Genomic DNA, 23511 nt, shown 5'->3' with positions numbered 1-23511 from the left:
GTGCGGATGGGTGGGGAGGTGTCCCCGGGGCTCCCGGGTCAGTTTTTAGGCTGGTGGCAGAGGCTGGAGGGTTTTTATGGTGTGTTTGGCTGGAGGCAAACCTCCAACGCGAGGCACGAGCTGCGTTGGAAGGATCAGGGAGGGGTGGTGGCGGAGCTGGGCGATCCAGAAGCGATGCAGCCAGAGCCTGGGCGTCCTTTTGGGGAAAGCCCAGCTTTCCAGAGGCGGTGCAGCCACGTTCCTCTGGTCCCCTCGCGCTGCAGGAAGAAGTTCCCCAAGAAGGGGACGAGCCAGACCTTCAGCAAGGCCGCCCGCCTCAAGTGGCAGTCCCTGGAGCGGCGCATCTTCGACATCGTGATGCAGAGGATGACCATCGTCAACCTGGAGGCCGACATGGAGCGGCTCATCAAGGTGAGGGTGGTGGGTTTGGGGACTGGGGGGGGTGCTGGCCGTGCCAGCAGTGCCAAACTCCCTCTTTTTTCCCCCAGAAACGCGAGGAGCTGGCGCTGCTGCAGGAGGCACTGCTGGGCAAGAGGGCGAAGCTGCAGGCGGAGAGCCCCAAGGAGCAGAAGGGGCTGCAGGAGCTGAACGAGGAGATCGAGGTGCTGGGGGCCAACATCGACTACATCAACGACAGCATTTCCGACTGCCAGGCTACCATCATGCAGATCGAGGAGACCAAGGTGGGCACGGAGGGAGCGGGAGGGTCCCCGGGAGGCGAGGGGATCACCAGGCTGGGGGAGGAACCCGGGCACCCCAGAGCATCCTGCCCCAGGACGTGGGAAAGCCGCAGCCTTCCCACGGGGCTGACGATTTCTGGTCTCCGTGGGCGTCTGCAAACATTTGTGGGATGCTGGAAAATGCTTGGGAAACCCGGCTTTTTTTTTCCCAGAGAAACCCCACGGGTTCTGGTGTCCGGTTTTGGCACTGGGCACGGCGGGGAGATGCGCGGCTCCTCGCCCCCTCTAGCGGCTGCAGCCTGGGCTGGAGGCTCTGCGCTGTGCCCAGCCTGTCCCTGGTTGTGCCAAATTGTCCCTGATTGTGGCAGGAGCCAGGACGGGGTGGTGCTGGTGCAGGACCCATGGTGCCCGTGCCACCCGTGGTGCCCACATCACCCAACCCTGCCCTGCTGCGATGCTCCCCGGTCCCATCCCGTTCCCTCTCCTCCCCTCCCAGGAGGAGCTGGACTCCACGGACACCTCGGTGGTGATCAGCTCCTGCTCCCTGGCCGAAGCCCGGCTCCTGCTGGACAACTTCTTGAAGGCATCCATCGACAAGGTGCGGGCGCCGCGCCGCCTCCTTGGGGGGGGGTCTCGTCCCCCACCTTGGGGGTTTCTCCCGAGCAGCGTGATGATGCTGAGGTGGCTGTGGCTTTCCCCATCCTCCAGGGGCTGCAGGTGGCGCAGAAGGAGGCCCAAATCCGGCTGCTGGAGGGGCGCCTGAGGCAGACGGACGTGACCGGCTCCTCGCAGAACCACCTCATCCTGGACGCCCTGCGGGAGAAGGCCGAGTCCCACCCCGAGCTGCAGGCGCTGATCCACAACGTCCAGCAAGGTGGGCACGAGCCCGGGGCCTCTCTTGGGGTCGGGGTCCTCTCCGTGGGGTGAGGCCAGGCCTCCAGTGCCAGGGAGCACCCAGAGGTGCCACCACTGGCATCGTCGTGCCCCTTGGTGCCGTTCTGGTGGGCCGTGGTGGGATGTGGCCCCCCTCACACCGCTCATGTGCCCTCTCCCCTGTGCGCAGAGAACGGCTACACCAGCACGGATGAGGAGGTCTCCGAATTCAGCCTGGCCTCGGATGGGAGGTGAGCACCCAGCCCCGTGGGGTGGGATGTCCGGGGCCTCTCAGGGGTGGGTTTTGATGAAGAAGTCCCCTCCTGAGCTTTCCTGTGGCCCCTATTCCTTGGAGAGCGCAGATGTCTTGTAGACCCCCAGTGGGAGCGAAGATGGGGTTGTTCTTTGGAGAGAGGGAGCTGGGGAGTGGGGGGGGACCTCAGGGACTCAGGGGTCTTGGGGGGGCTGCAGCAGCCTCTCCAAAAGGGGTTCAGCCCTGAGGATCCAGCTCTGCCACCTTCTCCTCGCAGCTTCTCCCAGTCTTTCACCATGAAGGGCTCAGCGAGCCAGGATGACTTCAAGTTCAAGGTGAGCTGGCCTTCCTGCCGCCGGCCGTGGGAGGAGGGATGGGGGGAGGCGTTGTTTATAGGGCCGTGGGGCTCGGCTTTGGGGTCTGCTCTGCAGCCTGGCCCTTGGGGAGCCAGCCTTGGGGTACAGCTGGGCTCTGGATGGGGTCTGTGGTCCCCTGGGCACAGAGATGCAGGGATGGCTTCCAGGATGGGTGGGCACCCAGGGGGGTGTCCCTGTGCTGGATCCTTTGTGGGCTAAGGTGGAGGGAAGCCCGCTGCCCTGTGCAGGCTGTCAGATTTGTATGGAAAACTGGGAATTCGTCCATCCTCCTGCGGCCGGGGTGCACGAGCTGCTGGCCCCGCAGCTCCCCTGAGCCCCGTGTCCTGTCCTAGGGAGAGCCCAAGCTCTCCGGGCAGATGAAGGCGGTGTCGGCCGAGTGCCTGGGTCCCACGCTGGACATCTCCACCAAGAACATCACCAAGTCCTTGGCGTCCCTCATGGAGATCAAGGAGGACGGGATCAGCTTCTCCATCCGAGACCCCTATTACAAGGAGAAGGTGTCGCGCACCGTCAGCCTGCCCACGCGAGGCAGCACGTTGTGAGCAGGGGGTGCTGGATCTGGGGGGGTTGTGGGGGGCTCCTGGGGATCGGGGCTGGTGGGGGGGAAGCTGTGCCCCATGGCAGAACAACGAGGGCGAGCCAAAGCCTGCATCCATCCAGGCTTGCCCGCGGTGGTGGGTCTCTCCAGAAGGACCCCCTCGTGCTGGGGGTCCCATCCTGGTCCCCCTGGTCCATCCTGGTCCATCCTGGTCCCCCTGGCTTCCCATCCTTCACGGAGGCTTCTTGGGTTGCCAGAAGTGTCCGTGCCCACCGGATGACTCTGATGGTGCCCCGGGGACACCAGGGCAGCCCCTTCCCCGTTTCCTCTGCCGGGGGATGGACGAGGGGCTCAGCACGGAGCAGCTCCCCCCGACGGGGAGGAGAGCAGGCACCCACCGTGCTGTTCTGCTTCCCCTAGCCCCAGGCAGTCTCGCGTCTCGGACACGTCGCCGCTCACACGGAGGAAATCCTACGACCGTGGGCAACCCGCCAGGTGAGCTCGGGAGCCAGGGACTCGGTCAGGGGGAGGTTGGGTGGCCCGGACAAGCCAGGAGGGATGCTCTCCAGGCCCTGGGGTGCCGGTATGAGGAAGAGGAGTTCGGCAGGTGCCGCATGAGTAGTCCCCAAATCACGCGTCCCTCTAATCCTTCCTGCCTCAGGCCTCCAGACGTCGGCTTCACGCCCCCCTCGTCCCCCCCCACCCGCCCGCGCAACGACCGCAACGTCTTCTCTCGGCTCACGAGCAACCAGAGCCAGGGCTCGGCCTTGGACAAGTGAGTGTGGGGTTTTTTTTTTGGGGGGCGCTGCATGGTGCGGACCCGTGCCGTGGCACCGGCGGCACCTACCGGGTCCCACGGCAGGGCACGGGAGCGCAGCACCCGGGTGGGCTCCCTGCTGACCTCCTGCCACCGTTTTGTCCCCGGCTGCCCCCAGCAGGGGGGAGGTGGGCTGGGGGCTTGCAGGATGCTCAGGGGCTGGCACGGACCCCCCAGAGCTGCTCCAGGTGGCTGCCCACGTCTCGGAGAGCTGCCGGCAGCGCCGTGTCCTGACGGAGATCTGTCCGACCCTCAGTGCCCTCCTGCTCCTCTGCCCTCTCCGTGTGTGCTTCTCTCTCTCCCTCTCTCCCCTCCTCCTCCTCCTCCTCCTCCTCTACGCCCTGCGCTGGCTTGGATGCAATAACAACCCCTCCACCTCTGACTCCTCCGCTGCCTCTTCTAGTCTGGGTTTTCTCTCCCGTAATCCTGCTAATTTTCTGCCCCTAGGTCTGATGACAGCGATTCCTCTGTCTCGGAGGTGCTGAGGTATAGACAACTTTCTATTTATTACCCCTCCCTCCTCTCCTCCTCCTCCTCCTCCTTTCTCTCTCTCTCCTGAGGTCGCTCTCCCCTGTCCCTGCATGCTCTGCCTGCACCTCGCTGCTCTGCCCCATCTCCCAGCCCGTGCCTGCTGTCCCCGTGCCGTGTCCCCTCTGGGCACGGCGCCGTCCCCTGGCTCGGGACCTCGATCCGCCCCGTTCCTGCTCCGGATCGCACCGTGCTGCGGTGGCAGCATGCTCCGTGCCACCTGCCTGATGCCCCCGTGCCCCGTCCCGTCCCCCGGCTCTCCAGCAGGACCGCGCGGTGCTGGGGAAGGGGCCGATCATCCCGCACGCTGCCGGCATGGTTTTTCTTGCGAGCGGCTTCCCGGGAAACATCTCCCCGTGCCTGGCCCTGCATCTCCAGCGCCGGGCTCCGGGGCAGAGCTTTTTGCCCTGGAACACAGCCCGGATGGGAACGAGGTGCTGCTGGGCTTGTCCCCGTGCCACCTCCCATCCACCGGGGGGTTTCCCAGCTCCAGGACCACCTTTCCCTCACCCTTTAGGAGTAGCGGCTCCCCAGCACCCTGCCCTGAGCGCCCACGGGTGCTGGAGGGGTGATACCAGACCCTTTGTCACCTTGGGTGCTCTGCAGCCAGGCACGAAGCCCCCTGACACCCTCTCGCCCCGGGGATTTGGGGTTTCCACCCATTTGTCACCTCCAGGCTGGCAGGGACACTAGGGGTCAGGGGAGAGCTGCTTAATTAGAGTTTGTGGTTGTGCCTGCTAATTGGGAAAGGAAGATCACGCCCGTGTGATTCCCAAACCCCGCTGAACGAGCCCGCAGCCATCCTGGCTAACATGAGCCTTCCGTGGCCCCGGGCCTGCCCTTCCCCAGCCCCGTGCCTCAGTTTCCCTGTCTGTAAGAAGAGAGCAGCTCGGGGCCACGTTTTGGGGTGGCAGCGGGGAGGAGATGTTGGTGGCCGTGCAGGACAGGGCTGGAGCTGTAGGGTTGTTGGATCTCAGCACCCCGAGCACCTCTGATGCGCTGCCCTCTGCCACCCTTGAGGTTTTAAAAGGAGCAGAGCCCTGACGGGCTGTAAGGAAGCGAGGTGCTGGCTATTAGCATCCTGAAATGTTTATGGCAGAGCTTCAGGCCATACAAGGTGCAGTTTGTCCCGAAATGCCCCGAGGGATGGTGAGCTGGGTCTCCTGGCTCCCCAGCTCGCCGCTGGATGGGCTCAAGAGGCTCAGCAGCAGGGCAGAGGCTGCTGGACGCCCCCTTACCCAGCCCTGGGCACCAGGACGGGGGCACCAGGCAGTGGGGAGGTTCCCAGGGTTTCCATAAAGACATTTCCTCGGATGTGCCGGGTTCGGACGGGGGGCCCATCGCCCTGCAGGGTGGTGGGAGATGCTTGGGGTGCCCCTGGGACATGTGGTGCCCCCATGCACGCACACGCACCCCACCACGCTTCTCCTTTCTCTCCCGCGCAAGGGGCGTCATCAACCCGGTGGGGGGCACCAAGAACGCCCGGACGGCCCCGCTGCAGTGCGTCTCCGTGGCAGAAGGACACACCAAGCCCGTGCTCTGCCTGGATGCCACCGATGAGCTGCTTTTCACCGGCTCCAAAGGTGCGTGAGGGGGCGAGGAGGGCGCTGCCTTGCGAGCAGGTCGGCACGGGGGAATGGGCGGTGCGGTGGGCACCGCGGGGACGCTCCCTCCTGGGCCACCCTCCTGCCCTCAGCATCGAGCTCGTGCTGCCCAGGTTGGCTTTTTTTGCCCTGGGGGGGTCCCTGGGGGCTGTGCTTCGTCCATGCCCCTTGGGAGACCCCCCCCATGGGCACGTTCGTCCTCCCGCAGACCGCAGCTGCAAGATGTGGAACCTGGTGACGGGGCAGGAGATCGCCTCCCTCAAGGGGCACCCCAACAACGTGGTGTCCATCAAGTACTGCAGCCACACGGGGCTGGTGTTCACCGTGTCCACCTCGTACATCAAGGTGTGGGACATCCGGGACTCGGCCCGCTGCATCCGCACCCTCACGTACGTAGCAGGTTGGGGGAGTCCCGGGGGGGTCCCTGGGCACCGGGGGCGTCTTTGGCTCGGCACAAGCTGGTCCCAGGAGGGGGCTGGGGTGCAAGGACAGAGGGGATCCTCTAGGAGGTGAAGGTCCTGCTGATCCCGTGGTGGTCAGGCAGTCAATGATACCCATAGGGCCTTTCCCAATGTGGGATCTGGCACCCAGCAGCCCCGTTGGGTTCCTCAGCGGGGCCCCGATCTCTGCCTCCGGTCCCTGACCGTGCCCCATCCATCCATCCATCCTCCTCCTCTCCCTCCCCTAGATCTTCTGGCCAGGTGATCTCTGGGGACGCGTGCGCCGGGACCACCACCCGCACGGTCACCAGCGTGCAGGGGGAGCACCAGATCAACCAGATCGCGCTCAACCCCACCGGCACCACGCTCTACGCCGCCACCGGCAACTCCGTCCGCATCTGGGAGCTGAGCAGGTGAGGGCAGGACGGCTCTCCAGAGGGGCTGCTGTCTGCTTGGAGGCACCCGAAAGGACCCCCCGGGGAAAGGGAAAGCCTCGTTAGCAGCGGAAGGTGCCTGGAATAATGATAATAAGGGCTTTCGGGACCCAAGGGGTGACGAGCAGCGATGGGGCTCCTCAGGATGTGAGCGCAGGAGAAGGGGGGGACCTTCGCCTGCTGGGGGAGGCTTTTGGGGGAGCTTTTTGGGAGAGCTGACCCCAGCCCCTGGTCTCTGTAGGCTGCAGCCCGTCGGGAAGCTGAGCGGCCACATCGGGCCCGTGATGTGTCTGACGGTAAACCAGACGGCGAGCAACCACGACCTGGTGGTGACGGGCTCCAAGGATCACTACGTCAAGGTGGGCCCTGGCACCTCGGGGAGCCCGGGTCTTGGCAACCCCCCGGTGCCTCCGTGCCCAGATTTCTATTTTCACCTCTGTGTGTGGCTTTCTGTGCATCTCCACACCTCGAATTTTGCCTTTTGTCTGTGGTAGGGGTGCAGCTTTGGGTGTGGGGGGTTTGTCTCATCCCTCAGGCTCCGTGCCTGGTGCTGGCGCGTTACGGCTGACCCGGATCAGCAGCTTGTCCCGTTCTGCTCCCTTGTCCCTGGTGCAGACGCTCTGTGCCGGCTGCTCTGCATCCCCAGCACAGGAAAAGCTCACCCCTCTGTTTTATTTTTGGCTGGGTGTTAGCAGGTTGAGGTGGAGCTGGCACCAGGGGGATGGGGAGGGAGGCAGGGTCCTGCTCTTCTGACAGCTGCGAGCTCTTGGAGAGGTGTAAAAGCTCACCGAGTGAAATCCCAGAGTTATTAGGGGTGGAGAAGCCCCCCAGGGTCACCTGCTCCAAGCACCCCCCCCCACTGTCCCCACTGAGCCGTGTCCCCAGGCACCAGCCCCAACCTCTCCTGGAGCCCCCCCAGGGACGGGGACTCCCCCACCTCCCTGGGCAACCCGTCCCAACGCCTGCCCGCTCTGTCTGAGCAGAAATGGCTCCTCATTGCCCACCTCAGAGGACGATGCCAAGTTCTCCAAGGCAGGGTGACCTCCGTTTATTTCCGCATCCCCCTGGGGTCCCTCACCCGCTGTTTTTTTTTCCCCCCAGGTGTTTGAGATTGCCGAGGGCATGGTGGGCAATATTGGCCCCACTCACAACTTCGAGCCCCCTCACTACGACGGCATCGAGTGCCTGGCCATCCAGGGGGACGTCCTCTTCAGTGGCTCCAGGGACAACGGCATCAAGAAGTGGGACCTGGAGCAGCAGGAACTTATCCAGGTCTGGGGGGTCCTCAGGGTGACGTGGGGCAGAGCAGCAGTGCTGGGGGGGGGATTAGGGGAAGGTTCGGGGCATGGTGCTGGTGTCCTGTGCTGAACACACCTGGAGGGCCCCCCTGGAATATGGCAGTGCCTGTGCCAGGTGGCTCTGTACCCCCCAAAAACACCTATGTGTGTGGATTGGCACCCAGCATTGCCAATTCCCCTCGGCACGCAGGCTTTGCAGCATCAGCTGCTGTGCTGAGCCCCTGGGAGCTGGGTTCCACTCTGAAAACAGGATTAGTGCCCCCTGCCCAGGGGGCAAACCGAGCTCTGAGTCTCGGATCCAGCCCCTTGGCATCCTGTGGAGGTCAGCCCTGGGGCGACGCTGATCGGAGCCCCTCAAGCTGGGCGCACGAGGCTTTTTCGGGGGCTGCAGGTGATGCTGATCGTCACCTCCGCTCTGTCCCCGTGCGTGCAGCAAATCCCCAACGCGCACAAGGACTGGGTCTGCGCCCTGGCCTTCATCCCCGGCCGCCCCATGGTGCTGAGCGCCTGCCGAGGAGGCGTGATCAAGGTGTGGAACGTGGATAACTTCACCCCGGTGGGGGAGATCAAGGGGCACGACAGCCCCATCAATGCCATCTGCACCAACTCCAAGCACATCTTCACCGCCTCCAGGTGAGCCGCGGGCTTTCTGCGCCCCCGCAGCCCCCGGGGAGGTGGGAGCCCCCTGGGTTGACCTGGCATCCCCGGGCCTTGGTGGGGGGGGGCTGCAGGGAGCAGGGAGGGAGGGAAGGGGGGGGTCTCGCAGCTTTCCAGTCCCTGCACTCCTCATCTCGTCTTGCCCGTCTTAGTCCGTCCCCTGCCCGCGTGCCGGCGCTGCCCTGGGTTATCCCCCGCGCAGGGACCCCTCTTCCCCGGGGCTGGGCACCCCAAACTGCTCTCGGGGAGCAAATTGGCAGCAAGACTCTGATGTCCTCTTTTCGACCATGTCCCTTTTCTCCCTTCCTTTTTCTGTCTCTCTCTGTCTCTCCTCCTCCCCACCTCCCATCTGTGCCACACAGCGACTGCCGGGTAAAGTTATGGAATTACGTGCCTGGGCTCACCCCTTGCCTTCCACGACGCGTCCTTGCCATAAAGGGCCGTGCTACTAGTCTGCCTTGACCCTCCTGCTCTCTCTTGACTCTCTCTTGCTCATGCACTCTTCTTCTGTCTTTTCCTTTCTCTCCATCTCTTTCTCGCTGTTGCTTGCTTTTGCTCCTCTCTCTCTTTCTCTCTTTCTCTCTGGTCTGAGCTGCTTCTTGACGGTATGAAACTCTTTTGCGTTTTTCCCCACTTGATAAATCTTTGCTAGGAGTGACTCGGCCCCTTGGTCCCCATCATGCCCCCGTGTTGTTTTTGGTTTTCTTTTTTTCTTTTTTTTTTTTTTTCTCTCGCCCGGTGCCCACATCTCCTGTGGCACCACGGCCTGCCCGCACCCTTGCATGGAGACGGGGCCACCCCGAAGCAAACCCGTGCCCGGGGGACACCCAGCTCAGCAGCTCCCTGCAGCATCACTTCGACCTAGCCAGAGCTCATCCGAGGGGTGCAGGGGTCCCGCTGTCAGGGTCCCCACTCCCCTTTGTCCCCGGTCCCTGCCCGTGGGGTGAGCTGGAGGCTGAGCCCCACCGGGTCTGCCTGCTCCCCAAACCAACCCGGGCGTCCTCGCGCCGAGGGGAAGGAGCTTGGGGGAGCCCTGGGGGCTGCATGCTGCCAGGGGCTGGGGGTGGAGGACGTTCTCCTCGTGGTGCCGAGCCCCCTGCCCCTCTCACGCCGCTCCTCTCGCCCTTTATTTCCCAGCGACCTGACAGTGAAGCTCTGGAGCGGGAGGAGGTTGCCCGCTGGGTCCAACTAGGGGCTGCCAAGGACTGGAAGGTGGGACAGGAGGGCGACAGCCGGGTACCTCGCCCTTGCTATCGAGACCTCATCATCGACAGGAGCTCAGCCCAGGGATGGGATTTGTTGTGGCTGGCCCGCCGGGGTGGATGAGGCCCCACCTGGTACTTTGAGCACTGATTTTTTTTTTTCCCTGTGAAGAGGCAGCTCCGTGGAGCACCGGCAGCTCCACCTCCCCTCCTGCTGCGGTTTCTCGATGGTTTTTCCACTGACCAGGAAACTTCGTCGCCCTTCTCGCCCACCCTGCTGTACTCCTGCTGTCAGGACTCTGAGGGGTTGGAGTCCAGGCTGAGCTCCTTGGCTCCTTCCCAAAGGAATTTGGAGATGCCAAATTCCCTCCTGTCCCTGTGGCTTCCCGCAGCCTCCGCCTGGATGTGCTCCTTTGGTCCCTCTTGGCTCCAGGGCTGGTTCCTGCAGGAGTCTTTCTCCATTCCCCAGTCTCGAGGCCGTTTGGGGTCTGCTGGCCAGGACCAGAGCACGGAGAGGCTGCTTCTTTGGAGACGGTACTTGTGGGATGGCCCCCGTGCTGCGATGGGGTCTGCAGGAGGATTTCCAGGCAGCTCCATCATCCCCCAGCCTCAGCCTGTCCGACCCGGCTCGCCCTGAGCATCTCTGCTGTGCCTGGTGAGCCCGGGCAGCTCTCCATCCATCGCACGACTTCCAGCACCTGCTGCGTTTCCTCGTGGTGATCTGTGAAAATCTCTGAGCCCAAATCAGCAGACCCCAGCTCCACTCTGCACCTCGGGTCTCAACAGGCGTTTCTGGTGCGTCCCTGAAGCCTTTTAACCCCTCTCGAGCTCAGGACCCCAAGCGAGACCAGAAGTTCCTGGCTGAAGAAGCCGAGGCTGGGTTTGGTGCCCCGATGGCCCGTCTCATTTTGGCACAGCTGGGGGCTGGAGGCTCTCAACGCTTCGCTCTCAGCCCCTTTCCTGGGGAGGGACCAGCTCGGTTTTGCCCCACGAGCCCTGGGGTGCCGGCGATGGGGCTCAGTACCAGGAGTGGGGTGAGGACGGGGTCGGCTGCTGGGGCTGGCACAAATCCCCCACTCCCTGCACACTTGAAGGACAATCCTGCAGGGGCTGATCTTGCACAGTTTGCTCCATCCAGGAGTGTGATCCTGAGGATTCAGCCTCTGCAGCCACCCTCCTCCTCCTCCTCCTCCTCCCCTGGTTTAAGGGTTGGCCGGGCTCCAGTCCCATGCTGGAGCTTTGATTTCTCCCTCCCCTGGTCCCTTGGGCCGTCCCCTGCCCTATGCCAGGCTTTGTGGGATGGCCGAGGAGACCCCAGGAGCGGTGCCCTCTCCTCCCCTGCTCTCACCTCACTTTTGTCGCAGAAGAAGCAGCTTTTGGACTCGGACTTATGGATTTCTGTACGTGATCCCAATGGTGCTGAACTGGGATCTTGGAGGCCGGGGGCTCCAGGACCTGCCCCATAAAGCACAGACCATTTTCCCTCTCCATCCTGCAACCACAGCCACTCCTGGGCCAGCCCCAAGTCCTTTGCCACCAGCCCTCGTTGAAACCTCTCCAGGTGGAGCGTGGCAATTCCTCCTCATCCCGAAGCACAGGAGCATCTCTACTGACTTGATAAGGATTTTTTTTTGTGGGTTTTGGGGAAAAAAAAAAAAAAAGCAACAAAACAATCCTGCTGGCATGCCTCGGTGGAGGGCACGGTGCTGTGCCACCCTGCCCAGGACAGTGCCAAGAGGCACAAGGGCCCCACGGCCACCCCATAGCGCACAGAGGTACGGAGCTGGAGGTGGTGATGCCCTCTAAGCCTGTCTTGGAGAGGGTCTCCCTGCTCCTTGATACTTTTTTTTGGGATGTGTGTGTCTGTGTGGCTGCATCAGTGCTAAGATCTGCCAGCGCCTGCCCTAAAACCTTGCGCTGCTGCAATCAGTGAAGGGCCGCCCTGTTGGGGCCATTTGGGGTCAGATCTGCCTCGCCTTTCTCTCCAGTTTCCCCCCTCCACGTAGGCTGCAGGTGCCTGCTTGGCTTTCCAGGGCTGGGGGGCTGGATCCTGGCTGATGCTGAGCCCCCCCCGGCTGCAGCCTGGAGGTGCGGGGAGCTGGGGAGCATGGCACAGAGGGGGGGGGGTCTGTGAAGCAGGAGGTGACCGTGATCCCATACCGTGTGTGTGTGTGTGTCTGTGTCGTAGTCCCTGCGTGGGTTGGTGCTGCCCAGGCAGGGCGGTGATTTTTGGGGTGTTGATCTGGTTTAGCTACCTCACGGTGCAAGCTGGGTGCTGTCGTCGTTGGGTTTCGTCGGGGGGGGGGGGTGATGGGGTGGGAGGGTGGGGGGGGGGGGGTTGAAGTTTGGATTTCTCTGCCTTCCGTCCTCGTCGGTCTGATTTTGATGCTTGAGTTTGTCCCAAAGACGTGTGCCCTCACCTGCACCTCACTGCGTTTCTGAGCCCCCTCCCTGGGCAGCTCAGCACCCCAACCCCCCCCCAGCTCCCCGTTCTGCTGCAGCTTTCCTGCTGAGATCCGGCTCTGGATGCTGGAGGGTGCTCACAGCGGGGCTCTGCCTCCATCCCATTAGTTTTGGGGTTGATCTGCAGCCTGGCACAGGTCCCTCCTGTCCCTTTGGGGGATGGAGAGCATCCTCTGCAGGGCTGATCAGCCTCCATCCCCGCCCCTGTGCTCGCAGCTAGGTTCTGGGGGTGCAAAGCTCTCCGTGGGGTGATGGCACCCAAAGCACAGGGTGGGCACGGGGCTGCTCCTCGTCCCTGTTTTCCTGAGCCCTGGGCGCAGGGAGCGGTGCTTTTACCTCTGCCCAGGTTGGAGGTGGTCTGCGAGAGAGGGGGAGTCCCGTGTGTAATGTCTATTTTATTGTTTCCCTCCCCAAAATGTAGCTGAGCCTAGATCCCGTCCCAGGCACTGAACGCAAACGGGGGCAGCCCCAGGGTCCCCGGTTCTCCCCTCGTGGGGCTGGGGAGCTGCACGGGGCTCTGCCCCACTCCCTGCCCCATGGGGTTTGGGGGGGGGCTCGTGGCTCCTAGCCCTACCCCCAGCTTTGGGGGGCAGGTCCCCCAAACCCTAAAGCACAAGGTCCCACCCTGCTGGGGGTCTGGCGAGGGGGAGCTCTTGCCCTTTGCTCCTTCAGCTCTGCCCGTGGGCAGCATCCCCGCGGGCACCGCCGGGTTTTGGGGTGCACGTTCCCAAATTCACCACCTCGTCCTTGTCCCGGGGGACGGTGCCTGCAGGCTCAGGCTGGGGCCGTGGTTTTGGAAACACCGCGTGTGTAGGGTAAGGACAGGGCTGCAGGTGAGGGGTGGAGGAAGCCAGCGACCCCCCCTTTTTTTTTTTATCCCTTTGCACATCGCTGGGTGCTCCCCTGGGGGTCTATGGGGGTCTCTGAGCCTTCCCCCAGCCCCTCCATGGCGGGGCCAGCTCGGAGCTGCCTTCACCCCACCCTCCTCGTGCTGCTTCTCCCTCGGTGCCTTGGTTTGTGCCAGGCTGATCCCTGCCCGGGGGGGGGGGAGCTGGGTGCTGCTGGTCCCGGGCTCTGCGCCTCGCTCCTGGATCTCCTCCCTCCAGCACACAGGGGCCGGCTCCAGCTCCGGCCTGGAGCTGAGCTTTGCACAGCAGGGATGGAGATGACGCAGGAGCCCCAAAATGCCAGGCCCCCAAACCACTGTGAGCCCCCCCCCCCTCGGGGAGCCCGGACCCCATCTCCCTGCTCAGCACCCGCAGCTCTTACGGCACAAATTTTGGGGGGCTTTGGGGTGCTGTGTCCCAGCCTGGGGCTGCTCCCCAGCACCTCCCAGCTTTTGGGGTCCCAGCCCTGGTCCCACAGAGCCACCGCCTGCCCCCAGGGTGTCCTCCCCGTGCCCCCCTTTCCCCATCCCTTGTTGGGATGGGGCCCAGGTACGATCCCACGGAGCACTTGCCTTGTCGCTGCTGCTTTGCTCCATCCTGCAGGCACCGTGCCCCCCCCAGAGCCCCCTTCTCCCTTTGTGGGGAGCAGGGAAGGGGTCCCCCCAGCCCCAACCCCCCCGTGCTGCTCCAGCTGTAAGCAGGAGGGAGCCCAGCACAGCACTGACACCCCCTCCCAAGCCTTGTTCCTAAAAAAAACCCCACTGCCCTGCGCCTTCCTCCTGCCCTGGGGGGCTCGTCCCCATCTCCCCCAGGACCTGCACCAGGATGGGGCCAGCCCTGGCTCCCAGCCCTGCGCCTGCTCCATCGCCCCTTCCCGCTGCACAATTCACGAGCAGCAGGTGCCTTTTCTTGCTCGGAGCTGTCGTTGAGGCCAGCTCTCCTGAAGGCTTCTTTTTTTTTTCTTTTTCCTCTCTGCTGAGCTGTGCGGCCCAGCCCTGGGGTCTGGGTTTGTCGGAGGACGAGGCGCGTGTATATATTTTGTACCTCGATGTGTTCCTGTAAATAGTGTAAGTTATTTCGGTCTCATGATGTACATGTTGGTTTGTTGATTTTTTTTTTCTTTTTTTTTTTTTTTCAATGGATGTGTTTGTTCCTGGCCTTTTTGTCTTCACGAATAAAGTGTTCTGAAACCACCGGGGCGAAGCCTCCCAGGGGATGAGCAGAGCTGGGACCTGCCTGGGCTGGTGGGTGCAGGGCCCCTGGGGTGCAGGGGTGCTGCTGGGGCCCTTCTGCTCCTGCCCAGCTCCTGCATCCTCAGGGGCACAGTGTGGGTGCTGTGGGGCTCCCTGGGTTCTCCCCCAGGACCTCAAGGTGGAGGAAGCACCTTCCTGGTGAGGAGGAGGAGGATGGGAGCACCTCGTTGTCCTGCTGCAGGTCCCCAGGAAGGCAGGACGAGGTGGCACCAAGCGCCAGTGCACAGGGATGTCCCCGTGGCTATGGGCAGCATCTCGGGTGCCTCCAGCCTGTGCTGGTCCCCATGGTCCTGCCCATTCCAGGGGGACCTGGGGGACAGGGGACGAAGCTCTGGAGGGACAAGAGGCTTTGCAGGAGGATCTAGCATGAAAAACACCAAAGGAAAAGGCTGTCGGGTGCTGCACCCGGCACGGGGCGATGCTGGGCACAGGCACAGCTCAGCGGGAGGGACCTGGGGGTGCTCAGCACCAGCCAGCAGCGTGCCCTGGCAGGTGTGCACAAAGTAAAGGGGATGTTAAGGGGATTGTTATTTACTACACAGCTGGTAAAAGCTGGAAGGTGTGGAAGATGTGTCCTGGAAGAAGAGGCTGGAGGTGCTGGGGGGGTCTGGGCTGGAGGTGAGGTGGCTCCGAGCGCCCTCGGTGCTCTCCTCCCCGGGACCGATGCTGGCACCGAGCTGCACGGGGGGGTTCAGACGTGACAACAGGAAAAAAAATCTTTATGCTGAGGGTGGTGAGATGCTGGAAGAGGCTTCCTAGCACGGTGGTTGATATCCTGGCAGCATTGATAACTTGCCTCAGCTGCTGTTAGCCCCGCAGTGCGCCGGGGGACTTGGCGAGCTCTGCGCATCCCTTCCGCCTCACCTGCCCCAACCCCAGTTCTCCCAGGACACCGGACAGCCGAGGCACGACCCCTGTGTCCCAGCCCGGCTGCCCAGGGCCACCTCCCCGAGCCCGGTGTCCCCAGGAGCGGGTGGCTTTGGGGACAGCCGGCAGGTGGCAGCCCCGGCTGCGGGACCGCGGGGCGCGGCGGAGCTGCTGGGGCTGGGGTCAGAGGGGTCCTCGCCCGGCCCCGGGGGTTGGGGGGGGTTGGGGAGGGGGCTGCGGGCAAAGGGAGGGGATGGGGATGAATTTGGGGAACCCCTCTGGGGGGTCAGAGGTTGCTCTGGGAGGTGGGGAGGAGAAGTGGCTGCAGGGAGGGGATGGAGATGGATCGTGTCCCCAAGCTGGGACCATGTCCCCAAACTGGGATCTTGTTCCTGGAGCTGGGGTCGTGTCCCCAAGCTGGGGTCTTGTCCCCAAGCTGTGTCCCTGTCCCCTGGGGCAAGGGGATGAAGGCAAGGCCTGGGGGTGGCACAGGGCAGGAGGTGACCCCAGTGCCAGCCTGCAGTGCCCGTGGAGGTGACGGATGGTGGCACCGAGCTGTGCCCCCTGAGGCTGTTGGGCAGCCAACCCCCCCCAGGGCAGGGAGAGGGGGCTGCGAGCTGCACCCCGAAATGTTCAGGGCAGCACCTCAGCCCCAGCAGCCTCCACTTTCTCTTTCCCAGTGGCACTGGTTAGACTGGTCGAATGGAGCAGCCAGGTGCTGGGAGGTGCTGGTGCTGGGCTGTGCCTGCACCCCCCAGCCTGGGAGCAGCCCCTCCTGGCACCCATCCTGCACCCTCTGTGGGGCACCCCGTGGGGGCTGGGGGCTCCCTCCTGGCCATGGGTGGCCCGACACAGCTCGTCCTGAGAGCGGTGCCAGCTCTGGGGGGGCTGCACTGGGGGGTGATGTTACGGCTACCCTGGGACTGGGGGGCTGAGGCGGTGCTGAGTGCCCTCCACGAGGCCCCAAGAAGTGTGGGGGACGGGGGGACAGCAGGCGGGGGGCACAGGGTGCTGCTCTGGTCCTGGCTGGGTCTCAGGAGGGTGCCCGGAGCTTCCCCAGCCCCGTGTCCTGTGCACACCCGTGCTGCTGCTGCTGGTGATGGGATCTGTGGGGTCACAGATGTGGGGTTCAGTAATAAATGTGGGTCTGGGTTCTCCCCCCAGCAGGGCTGGTGGCACCAGTGGCACCCCCCTCCTGCCTACCGGGTGCACCTTGTCACCGCGAAGGAGCCAGACCGGGCCCGAGAAATCCTTGCAAGGGGGAATTTGTGTGAAAAGCCCCCGCGCAGGGCGCCGGCACCACCCCAGGAGGGAGGCTTGGGGAGGAACCGCTCAGCACCCATCAGTGCTGCACCGGGGCGGGGGGTCCCGTGGCCACCATCCGGCCACTTGTGGCCACCTGCAGTGGTGGCCACTGGGCTAACTGAGGATGCTCAGCCTGGTCCCCCCCAAACCACCCCCATTTGCTCGGAGCTCCTGAGGGCTCCTGGTGCTCAGCGCCTGCCCCTTCTCCCCCCAGCTCGGGGCACCGCAGACCCACCGTGTCCCTGCTCTGGGGCTGCTGAAAAAGCTCCCCCAGGGGCAGGTTTCTAAGCACAACACTGGAAACCCAGCCTGGCAGCGGGGTCCCTGGGCACTGTGGGGTCACAGCACTCAGGGTTTCAGGCTCTGCGTGCGCCCGGCACCGGCGTATCCCCCGGTGGTGCTGGTTTACCAAAGGATGGAGCTGGCAGGGGCTGCTCCCCGGCATGGGGATGTCCCTGCGTGCTGCAGGATGCTGTGCCCGGGAAACAAAAGGGCCTGGCAGCGCCCAGCACTCGTGACGGTGCCATGCAGGAATGAAGCTGGGGCAGGTGAGCAGCTCGCACGGCCCGGTGCCTCCCGGAGAGCAGGTTGGCCCCGGGGCCACCGCACGGCCCCACAGGGACCTGACCGCAGGGATGGGGCCACAGCATCCACGTCTGCACCCTGGGTCGGCACCGAGCCACAGCAGCTGGTTTGGTGCCAGGCAGGAGCTAGAGGTGATGCTGGGGTCAGTTGCAGTCACGCAGTGCCAGGGGATTGATCCTGCCCCTGGATGTGGCTGGGGCAGCAAAGAGGTGGCCTTGGGTAAACGGTGCCGGGCTCTTGGCCTGGATGGGCCCAGGGCTAAAAAACCAGCACAAACAGACCCAGAAAAGAGTCCCAAATCCTGCCCAACAGCCAGAGGGGCAGCAGAAAACAACTCCCCAAATGCATCCCTTGCTTTACCCCTAGGTGTGTGTCCCTGCGTGCATCCGTGTGTGTCCTTGCCGTGGCGCTTGTGACATGGCTGGGGATGGGCTCTGCAGCCTGTCCCGGCCACCCCTGGGCAAAAACAATGCCCCATCCCAAAACGGTGAGCAGGGCACCTGCACAGACAGATCATCACAGCCTCTGCCACGCGTGGTCCCGGGGACAGTGCCCGCGGGGTGGGTGACCCGGGCAGGGCTCCGAATGCAGCTGGGGACCCCTCCGAGAGCCCCCCTGCCACGAGCACTGCGCTGCCCCTCGGAGCAGGGCTCGGAGAGGGGAAATCTGCACCTCCTGGGGGCACCTGGGGCAGCCTTCCCGGCCACTTTCCCCCTTGGAAGAGCCCCCGGGATGGATGCTCGGCCCCCGGGGCTGCTCCGGCCCTCCTGGGCATGTTTTCTTGGCAGCGGGAGCCGAGCGAACCTGCTGCTGCGAGCAAACAAACACGAGCTGGGCTAAACGGCGGCGAAGAAAACACCCCGCGAGGCCGGCGCGGGTGAAACTCTGGGCACCGGCAGGGCAAGGGCTCTGACAATGATTAAACTGGCCAACCCAGATTTCCCGGCAAGGCAGCGCTGGGCTGGGACCCGGTGGTTCATATTATGCAAATCACCTGGATCTGGGAGCATGAACGTTTCAGCCTGGAATTCCCCTCGGGCCTCCAGATCGCGTTACGCCGCCCCGTGCTATAAAAGAGGAGACGTGGGCAGGAGCTGCCCATCGGCACAGCCTGGCCGGGCCCGCAGCCGTGGTTAGCGGCCGGGCAGGGCTCCCCTCGCCTCCCCCCTTTGGATTAGCTGCCACCCAGCGAGTGCCATCGCAGAAGGTACCAAAGCTTTTTCCTTCGGGACCTGCTCCCCGCTGGCGACGTGCCCCCGGCTTCGCTCCCTTCCCTCTGCATCTCCTCTCCCGTCGGGGATGTGCTCGGTTGGTCCTCGCTCGCCGCGCGCCCGCTGTCCCAGCGCGGCCACCGGCCCCTTTTGGGGACCCACAGAGGGGTCCCCCTCCGGCCCCTGGGCTTTGTCCGGCGATCGGCAAGATTTGGCTTTTCTACCACGGGCTGCCGAGTCACCGGGATGTGCTTTTTGGAGGACGGGAGGTGCCAGCAGCCCTGCCCGTGGGCAGGGGGCAGGGGATGCGCCCACCCGCGGGGTTGGGGGCACATTTGGTGGCCGAGGGTCCCGCAGGGGCCGTGCCGTGGGCCCGACAGCCCCCTCGCCGTGAGAGGGGCTGGCAGGGCTGGGGAAGGGGCTGCGGCAAGCACGAGGCCACCTTGTCCCCTGCCTCGGGGTGGCAGGGATTGAGGCCACCAGGCGGGCGTTTCGGTGACCCGAGAGGTGGTGGCGCACGGAGGGAGGGGGAGCCCGGCCTCACCCAGCCCCGTCCCCGGGCTCCCATGGGTGCTGTGGGTTCAGGACCGGGGCTCACTGTGGTCTCTCGGCACAGAGCTTGATGGCAGGATCTTGCGAGATCAGCAACATTTTGTCCAAGTACAACAGCACCATGTACCAGCAGGAAGAGCCGCAGCTGGCCCTGGATGTGCTGGGACACCCTGGGGACGACGGCAGCCTGGGGCTGAGCTTCCCCCCCAGCCTGCCCCCGGTAGACACCACAGGTAGGATGGGGTGAAGCGGTGGTGGGATGTTTGGGGGGAGCCCCCACGGAGGGGAGAAGTGAGGCAGCCTTGGAAGAGCACCCCCAGGGTCCCAGGGGGGCAGGTCGATGGTTTGCACCGTGCCTCAGTTTCCCCATGGGGTTGTTGGCTGGAAGGTTGCCAGAGGATGTGCTGGGTGGCACCAGGTGCCAGGCCCATAATACAAACCCCATAACCCCAGCCCCATAATCCAAACCCCATAAACCCAACCCCATAATTGCAGCCCATAAACCCAGCCCCATAACTCCAGCCCCATAATCCCAGCCCCACAACCCCAGCCCCATAAACCCAGCCCCATAAACCCAACCCCATAACTCCAGCCCCATAATCCCAGCCCCATAAACCCAGCCCCATAAACCCAGCCCCATAACCCCAGCCCCAAAACCCCAACCCCATCATCCGAACCCCCCACGGCCCCAGCCCCATAATCCCAGCCCCTGAGCCCCGCTCTCCGTCCCTTGCAGAAACGCCAGAGTGGTTCAGTGAGCTCCCGTACTTCTGGACCAAGGTGCAGGTGCTGGAGTGGATCAGCTACCACGTGGAGAAGAACAAGTACGACGCCAGCATCATCGACTTCTCCTGCTGCAACATGGACGGGCACACGCTCTGCCACTGCAGCCGGGACCAGATGCGCCACATCTTTGGCCCCCTGGGGGACGAGCTGTACGACCGCCTGCACGAGATCAGTGAGTGTCCCGACGTCCCCTTTGTCCCCAGGCCGAGAGCAAAGCTGAGACCCCCCCGCCCCGTGCCAGAACGGGACCCCCGGAGCTGCTCGGGGTGGCACGGGGAGCAGCGTGCAGCAGGGCTGGGCTCAGCTCCTGGCGGGCGCCGTTCCCCGTTGCACCAAAATAGGATCACTAATCGCAGTCCCCTCACCTCTACAGCCTCTGACGAGCTGAACTGGATCATCGACCTGCTGGAGAAAGAGGATGCCAATTCCCAAGAGACCTTCCTGGACACCAGCCACATGGGTACGAGAGGGGCCTCGGCCACGGCTACCCCCCAGGGGCCAAAATGTGGGCACGGGCAGGGCTAACCCCCTTGTCCCCTTCTCTGCCCCTTCCAGAGCTGGCAAACCCCTGTGCCAAGGATTCCCTGGAGGACCTGAAGCCCACAAACCCTTTCCTCTTCACGGACATCACCTGCTCGCCCGATGCCATGTCCCCAGGCAGCTCCAATGTCTCAGGTCAGTGGTTTCACCGGGAACCACGGGCGGGTTTGGGGCCGGTACCTGGCTGACGCCAGGGGCCTGGTGGGGCGGAAAAAAAAGGGGAAACACCTCCGGGTGCAATTTGCTCAAGGTCTGAGCCCCGTCCCTTTGCCCCCCAGGGCCTGCCATGTCCCACAGCCCCAACTCCCAGGACTCCGGTGGAAGCGACCTCGACCTCGACCCCGTGGAAGCGAAGCTCTTCCCTGACGGTGAGCTGCGGGCATCCCCCCCAGAGCTTGTGCCAGCCATTTAGGGACAAGCCCTGAACACCCATCCCCAACCCCAAAATGGGTATTTTGGGGCCCTTTTCTCCCCGTTGAGCTGCGCCCTGGTGGGAAGGGGCAGGCGATGGCAGCGGGGTGAGGGCTGAAGCCGGAGGTGCCGGGTGCTGGAAGCATCGAGCCCAACTGGTGGTGGGACTGGGGACACTGGGGATGCGGGGAGGCAGTGGGATTTGGGGAAGGAGCCGCGTGCTGCCCTAAAAACCGAGGCTCCCCTGTGTCGGGGGGGGATGATGTGGGATGGGAAGGGGCAGACTCTGCTCTCCGGGGATGGGTCCCTGGTGCCTGGGCTTGAAAAGTGGGCGCAGCCCCTGACACCCCCAGCCAGCTCTGCCCTGCTCCCGAGGGAGATGTCTCTGTCCGGGGGGGGGGCTGCACGCTGGAAGACCCTGCAGGTGGGATAACACATCCATCCCCTTGTCGGTGTGCGCAGACGGCTTTGCTGGGAGCAAGAAAGGGGACGGCAAACACGGCAAGAGGAAACGGGGACGGCCCCGAAAGCTCAGCAAGGAGAACAGAGACTGCCTGGAGGGCCGGAAGAGCAAGCACTGTACGTACACCTCCAAACACCTCCGGCCTCCCAGGGGGAATGCCTGCCCCAGCCTGGTCCTCGGGGCTTTGGGGAAATTTGGGGAAGGACCGTGTCCGCTGGCAGGAGGCTGGGCAGAGCCGCGGGCAGGAGTTTCCGTGCCCTGACGGCTCCGTCTCCCCTCGCAGCCCCGAGAGGCACCCACCTGTGGGAGTTCATCCGGGACATCCTGATCCACCCGGAGCTGAACGAGGGGCTGATGAAGTGGGAGGACCGGCGGGAGGGCGTCTTCAAGTTCCTGCGCTCCGAGGCGGTGGCCCAGCTCTGGGGCCAGAAGAAGAAGAACAGCAGCATGACCTACGAGAAGCTGAGCCGGGCCATGCGGTGAGTGCTTCCCCCGTCCCCAAAGGGGATCCTGCTCCCCCCCCAGGGCTCAGCCTTGACCCCCGCATCCAACGGGGCTGCACCCAGAGCCCTGACCCCAACGCTTATCCCCCCACCCCCAGGTATTACTACAAACGTGAAATCCTGGAGAGGGTCGACGGGCGCCGGCTGGTGTACAAGTTTGGGAAGAACTCCAGCGGCTGGAAGGAGGAGGAGGTGCTCAACAGGAACAAGGAGCTGTAGGAGCCCCGCACGCAGGGGGCCGTGGAGCCCTCCTGGGCCAGCCCCGAGCCTGGCTCCTGGCAGGAAAATTCGGCAGCTGCTGCCCCACGCAGCCTGTGAAACTCCGACATGCTCACGAGTGCTGGCGACCGCTGGCACCGAGGTGTTTAAAGCTAATATTTTGGCTTCAGTAGGTTATTGTAAACCATTATTTCCCTCGTTGGATTTGTACCTCCGACTCGGAGAGGCAGTGACTTCGGCTGTTTGAAAGCCTGGACAGGAGAAAAGGGGGAAAAAAAAAAAAAAGTCTGAGGTGGCACCGAGTGGGTGTCCTGCTGTCACCCAGCGCCTCGCCGCCCATCGGATGGGAGCCACCAGCTCTCTCCCCACCGCTGCTGGTGCCGTGAAGGTGCTGCTGCCCCGGATGCCCTTTGTGGGGTGAGCGGGGCCCCTCTGCAGCAGCAGCAGCAGCGCCTGCCAGGAGACGATGGGAGCACAGCAGAGAGCAACTCCCGACCCCGCAGAGCCCGCAGAGGGGACGCTCGGGGCACCAGGGTCTGTCCCTGTCACCAGCAGCCTAGGAACAGGCTGTTTCCCCGAGGGTGGCTTCTAATTTATGTAAAAAAAACCAACAAAACAGCAAGGAGTGAATGTACAGATTTATTTTTTCACGAGGAAGATGTTCTGCCTGGCAGCGTGCTCCCTGTCCTGCGGCAGGCGGTGATGCTCAGCTGGCCTGAGGCCACGTCCCGGGGGCGCAGACTGGCTCTGTGCCCCGCAGCAGGAGGGGGATGCCAGCCCAGCGGGCGCCCGGCAGGGGCGAGTGGATTCCTCCTTTTGAGCTCGGGAGGATAAAAGGAATAAATTGTTTGTCTGGGTTTTTGTACCTCCGTCTCCTTGTGCTTGTTTTTCCGCGGGCCGGATGTGTGTTACCTGGGATGTCCCCGTGCTGATCCCCTTCTGCCACCGTCCCTCTTGCTTGCCGTGGCCTGGACTCGCTGGCCCCACTGATCCAGACCCGCTGGCCACCGTGGCACGGGGTGGCAGGGTCCTCCTGGGCTCTGCCTGTCCCCATGCTGAGAGCGAGAGCTGGAGGCCGTGTCCCCAAGCCAGCGGGGCAGGGGCACCCTACACCAGCTCCCCAACCCTGTTCCAAAAATCTTGTGGGGCAAAATCCTGGCCCCACAGCCCCCCGTGCAGCGGTCGCTGGTGAAAGGTCCCTCAGCACCCTCCATAATTAGGTCCCCGGCCAGGCTGGTGGTTGAGGCAGGCAGAAGGCACGGCAATTTTTTCTTATTTTATTCTTTTAATGCTTGCTCGTCTTCCAGTCTGGTATCTGGGGGCTTCCCAAAGGGACCAAATCTTCAGCATTGGGTTTGGCAGCGGGGACCCCACACGTGCGCAGTGCTAACACCAACCCTCCCCTGCAGCCCCGGCCGTGGGGAGGCAGGGAGGGAGCCCAGGGGCTCTTGGGGGGGGGTCCCTGACCCCCGGGCTGTGTCTGTGGGGCAGCCAGAAGGGAGCACGGTGGGCTGGAGGCTGGGCAGGCTCTCGGGATGTTTCCACCACGAGCTTGGCAGATATGAGGCTGTGCCTCACTCCCCATCGGCATGCTTCATGGCAAAGCTTTCCGAAGCCTCCCGGGCACCACAGGGCTCGTTGCCACCTTGCTGGTGTACAGAACACTCCTGGACGAGGGCATGCAGAGGATGGGGGTGCCCAGCTCCTGTTCGCCCTCCAGGTTTTATCTGGGAACTCTACGCCAAGCTTGGAGCTTGACCAGGTT

General features: G+C 63.9%; 2 protein-coding genes across 7 annotated transcripts in view; both read left to right on the top strand.

Moving 5' to 3' along the window:
- Nucleotides 1–10464, top strand: part of KIF21B (kinesin family member 21B) — a 29442-nt gene extending 18978 nt beyond the window's left edge. For 2 of the 6 annotated variants that reach the window (XM_082778603.1, XM_082778602.1), the window contains exons 17-33: nucleotides 264–411; nucleotides 489–683; nucleotides 1177–1278; nucleotides 1389–1554; nucleotides 1744–1804; nucleotides 2084–2141; nucleotides 2516–2721; nucleotides 3142–3216; nucleotides 3383–3496; nucleotides 3986–4024; nucleotides 5513–5649; nucleotides 5879–6059; nucleotides 6359–6523; nucleotides 6786–6903; nucleotides 7646–7816; nucleotides 8276–8475; nucleotides 9874–10464. In XM_082778603.1, coding sequence (XP_082634729.1) covers nucleotides 264–411; nucleotides 489–683; nucleotides 1177–1278; nucleotides 1389–1554; nucleotides 1744–1804; nucleotides 2084–2141; nucleotides 2516–2721; nucleotides 3142–3216; nucleotides 3383–3496; nucleotides 3986–4024; nucleotides 5513–5649; nucleotides 5879–6059; nucleotides 6359–6523; nucleotides 6786–6903; nucleotides 7646–7816; nucleotides 8276–8475; nucleotides 9874–10024 — 2287 coding nt within the window. In that variant the 3' untranslated portion in view covers nucleotides 10025–10464. Of the gene's footprint in view, nucleotides 1–263; nucleotides 412–488; nucleotides 684–1176; nucleotides 1279–1388; nucleotides 1555–1743; nucleotides 1805–2083; nucleotides 2142–2515; nucleotides 2722–3141; nucleotides 3217–3382; nucleotides 3497–3985; nucleotides 4025–5512; nucleotides 5650–5878; nucleotides 6060–6358; nucleotides 6524–6785; nucleotides 6904–7645; nucleotides 7817–8275; nucleotides 8476–9636 lie in introns of all 6 variants that reach the window. The other 4 variants (XM_082778600.1, XM_082778605.1, XM_082778604.1 and 1 more) reach the window with 3 other exon arrangements.
- A 7729-nt stretch (nucleotides 10465–18193) lies between these two features.
- On the top strand, nucleotides 18194–22611 carry ELF3 (E74 like ETS transcription factor 3). Its single transcript, XM_082778682.1, has 9 exons — nucleotides 18194–18268; nucleotides 18889–19057; nucleotides 19561–19782; nucleotides 19984–20070; nucleotides 20166–20285; nucleotides 20429–20518; nucleotides 21024–21140; nucleotides 21308–21503; nucleotides 21626–22611. The coding sequence occupies exons 2-9, from the start codon at nucleotides 18895–18897 to the stop codon at nucleotides 21744–21746; spliced, it is 1116 nt and encodes a 371-aa protein (XP_082634808.1). The 5' UTR covers nucleotides 18194–18268; nucleotides 18889–18894; the 3' UTR covers nucleotides 21747–22611.
- Nucleotides 22612–23511: the final 900 nt, after the last annotated feature.

The sequence above is a fragment of the Aythya marila genome, assembly GCF_965140915.1.
Source record: "Aythya marila genome assembly, chromosome: 24".
NCBI classification, from domain to species: domain Eukaryota; kingdom Metazoa; phylum Chordata; class Aves; order Anseriformes; family Anatidae; genus Aythya; species Aythya marila.
Note: the sequence above shows the minus strand (reverse complement) of the source record. Positions and strands in the feature narration are given on the sequence as shown.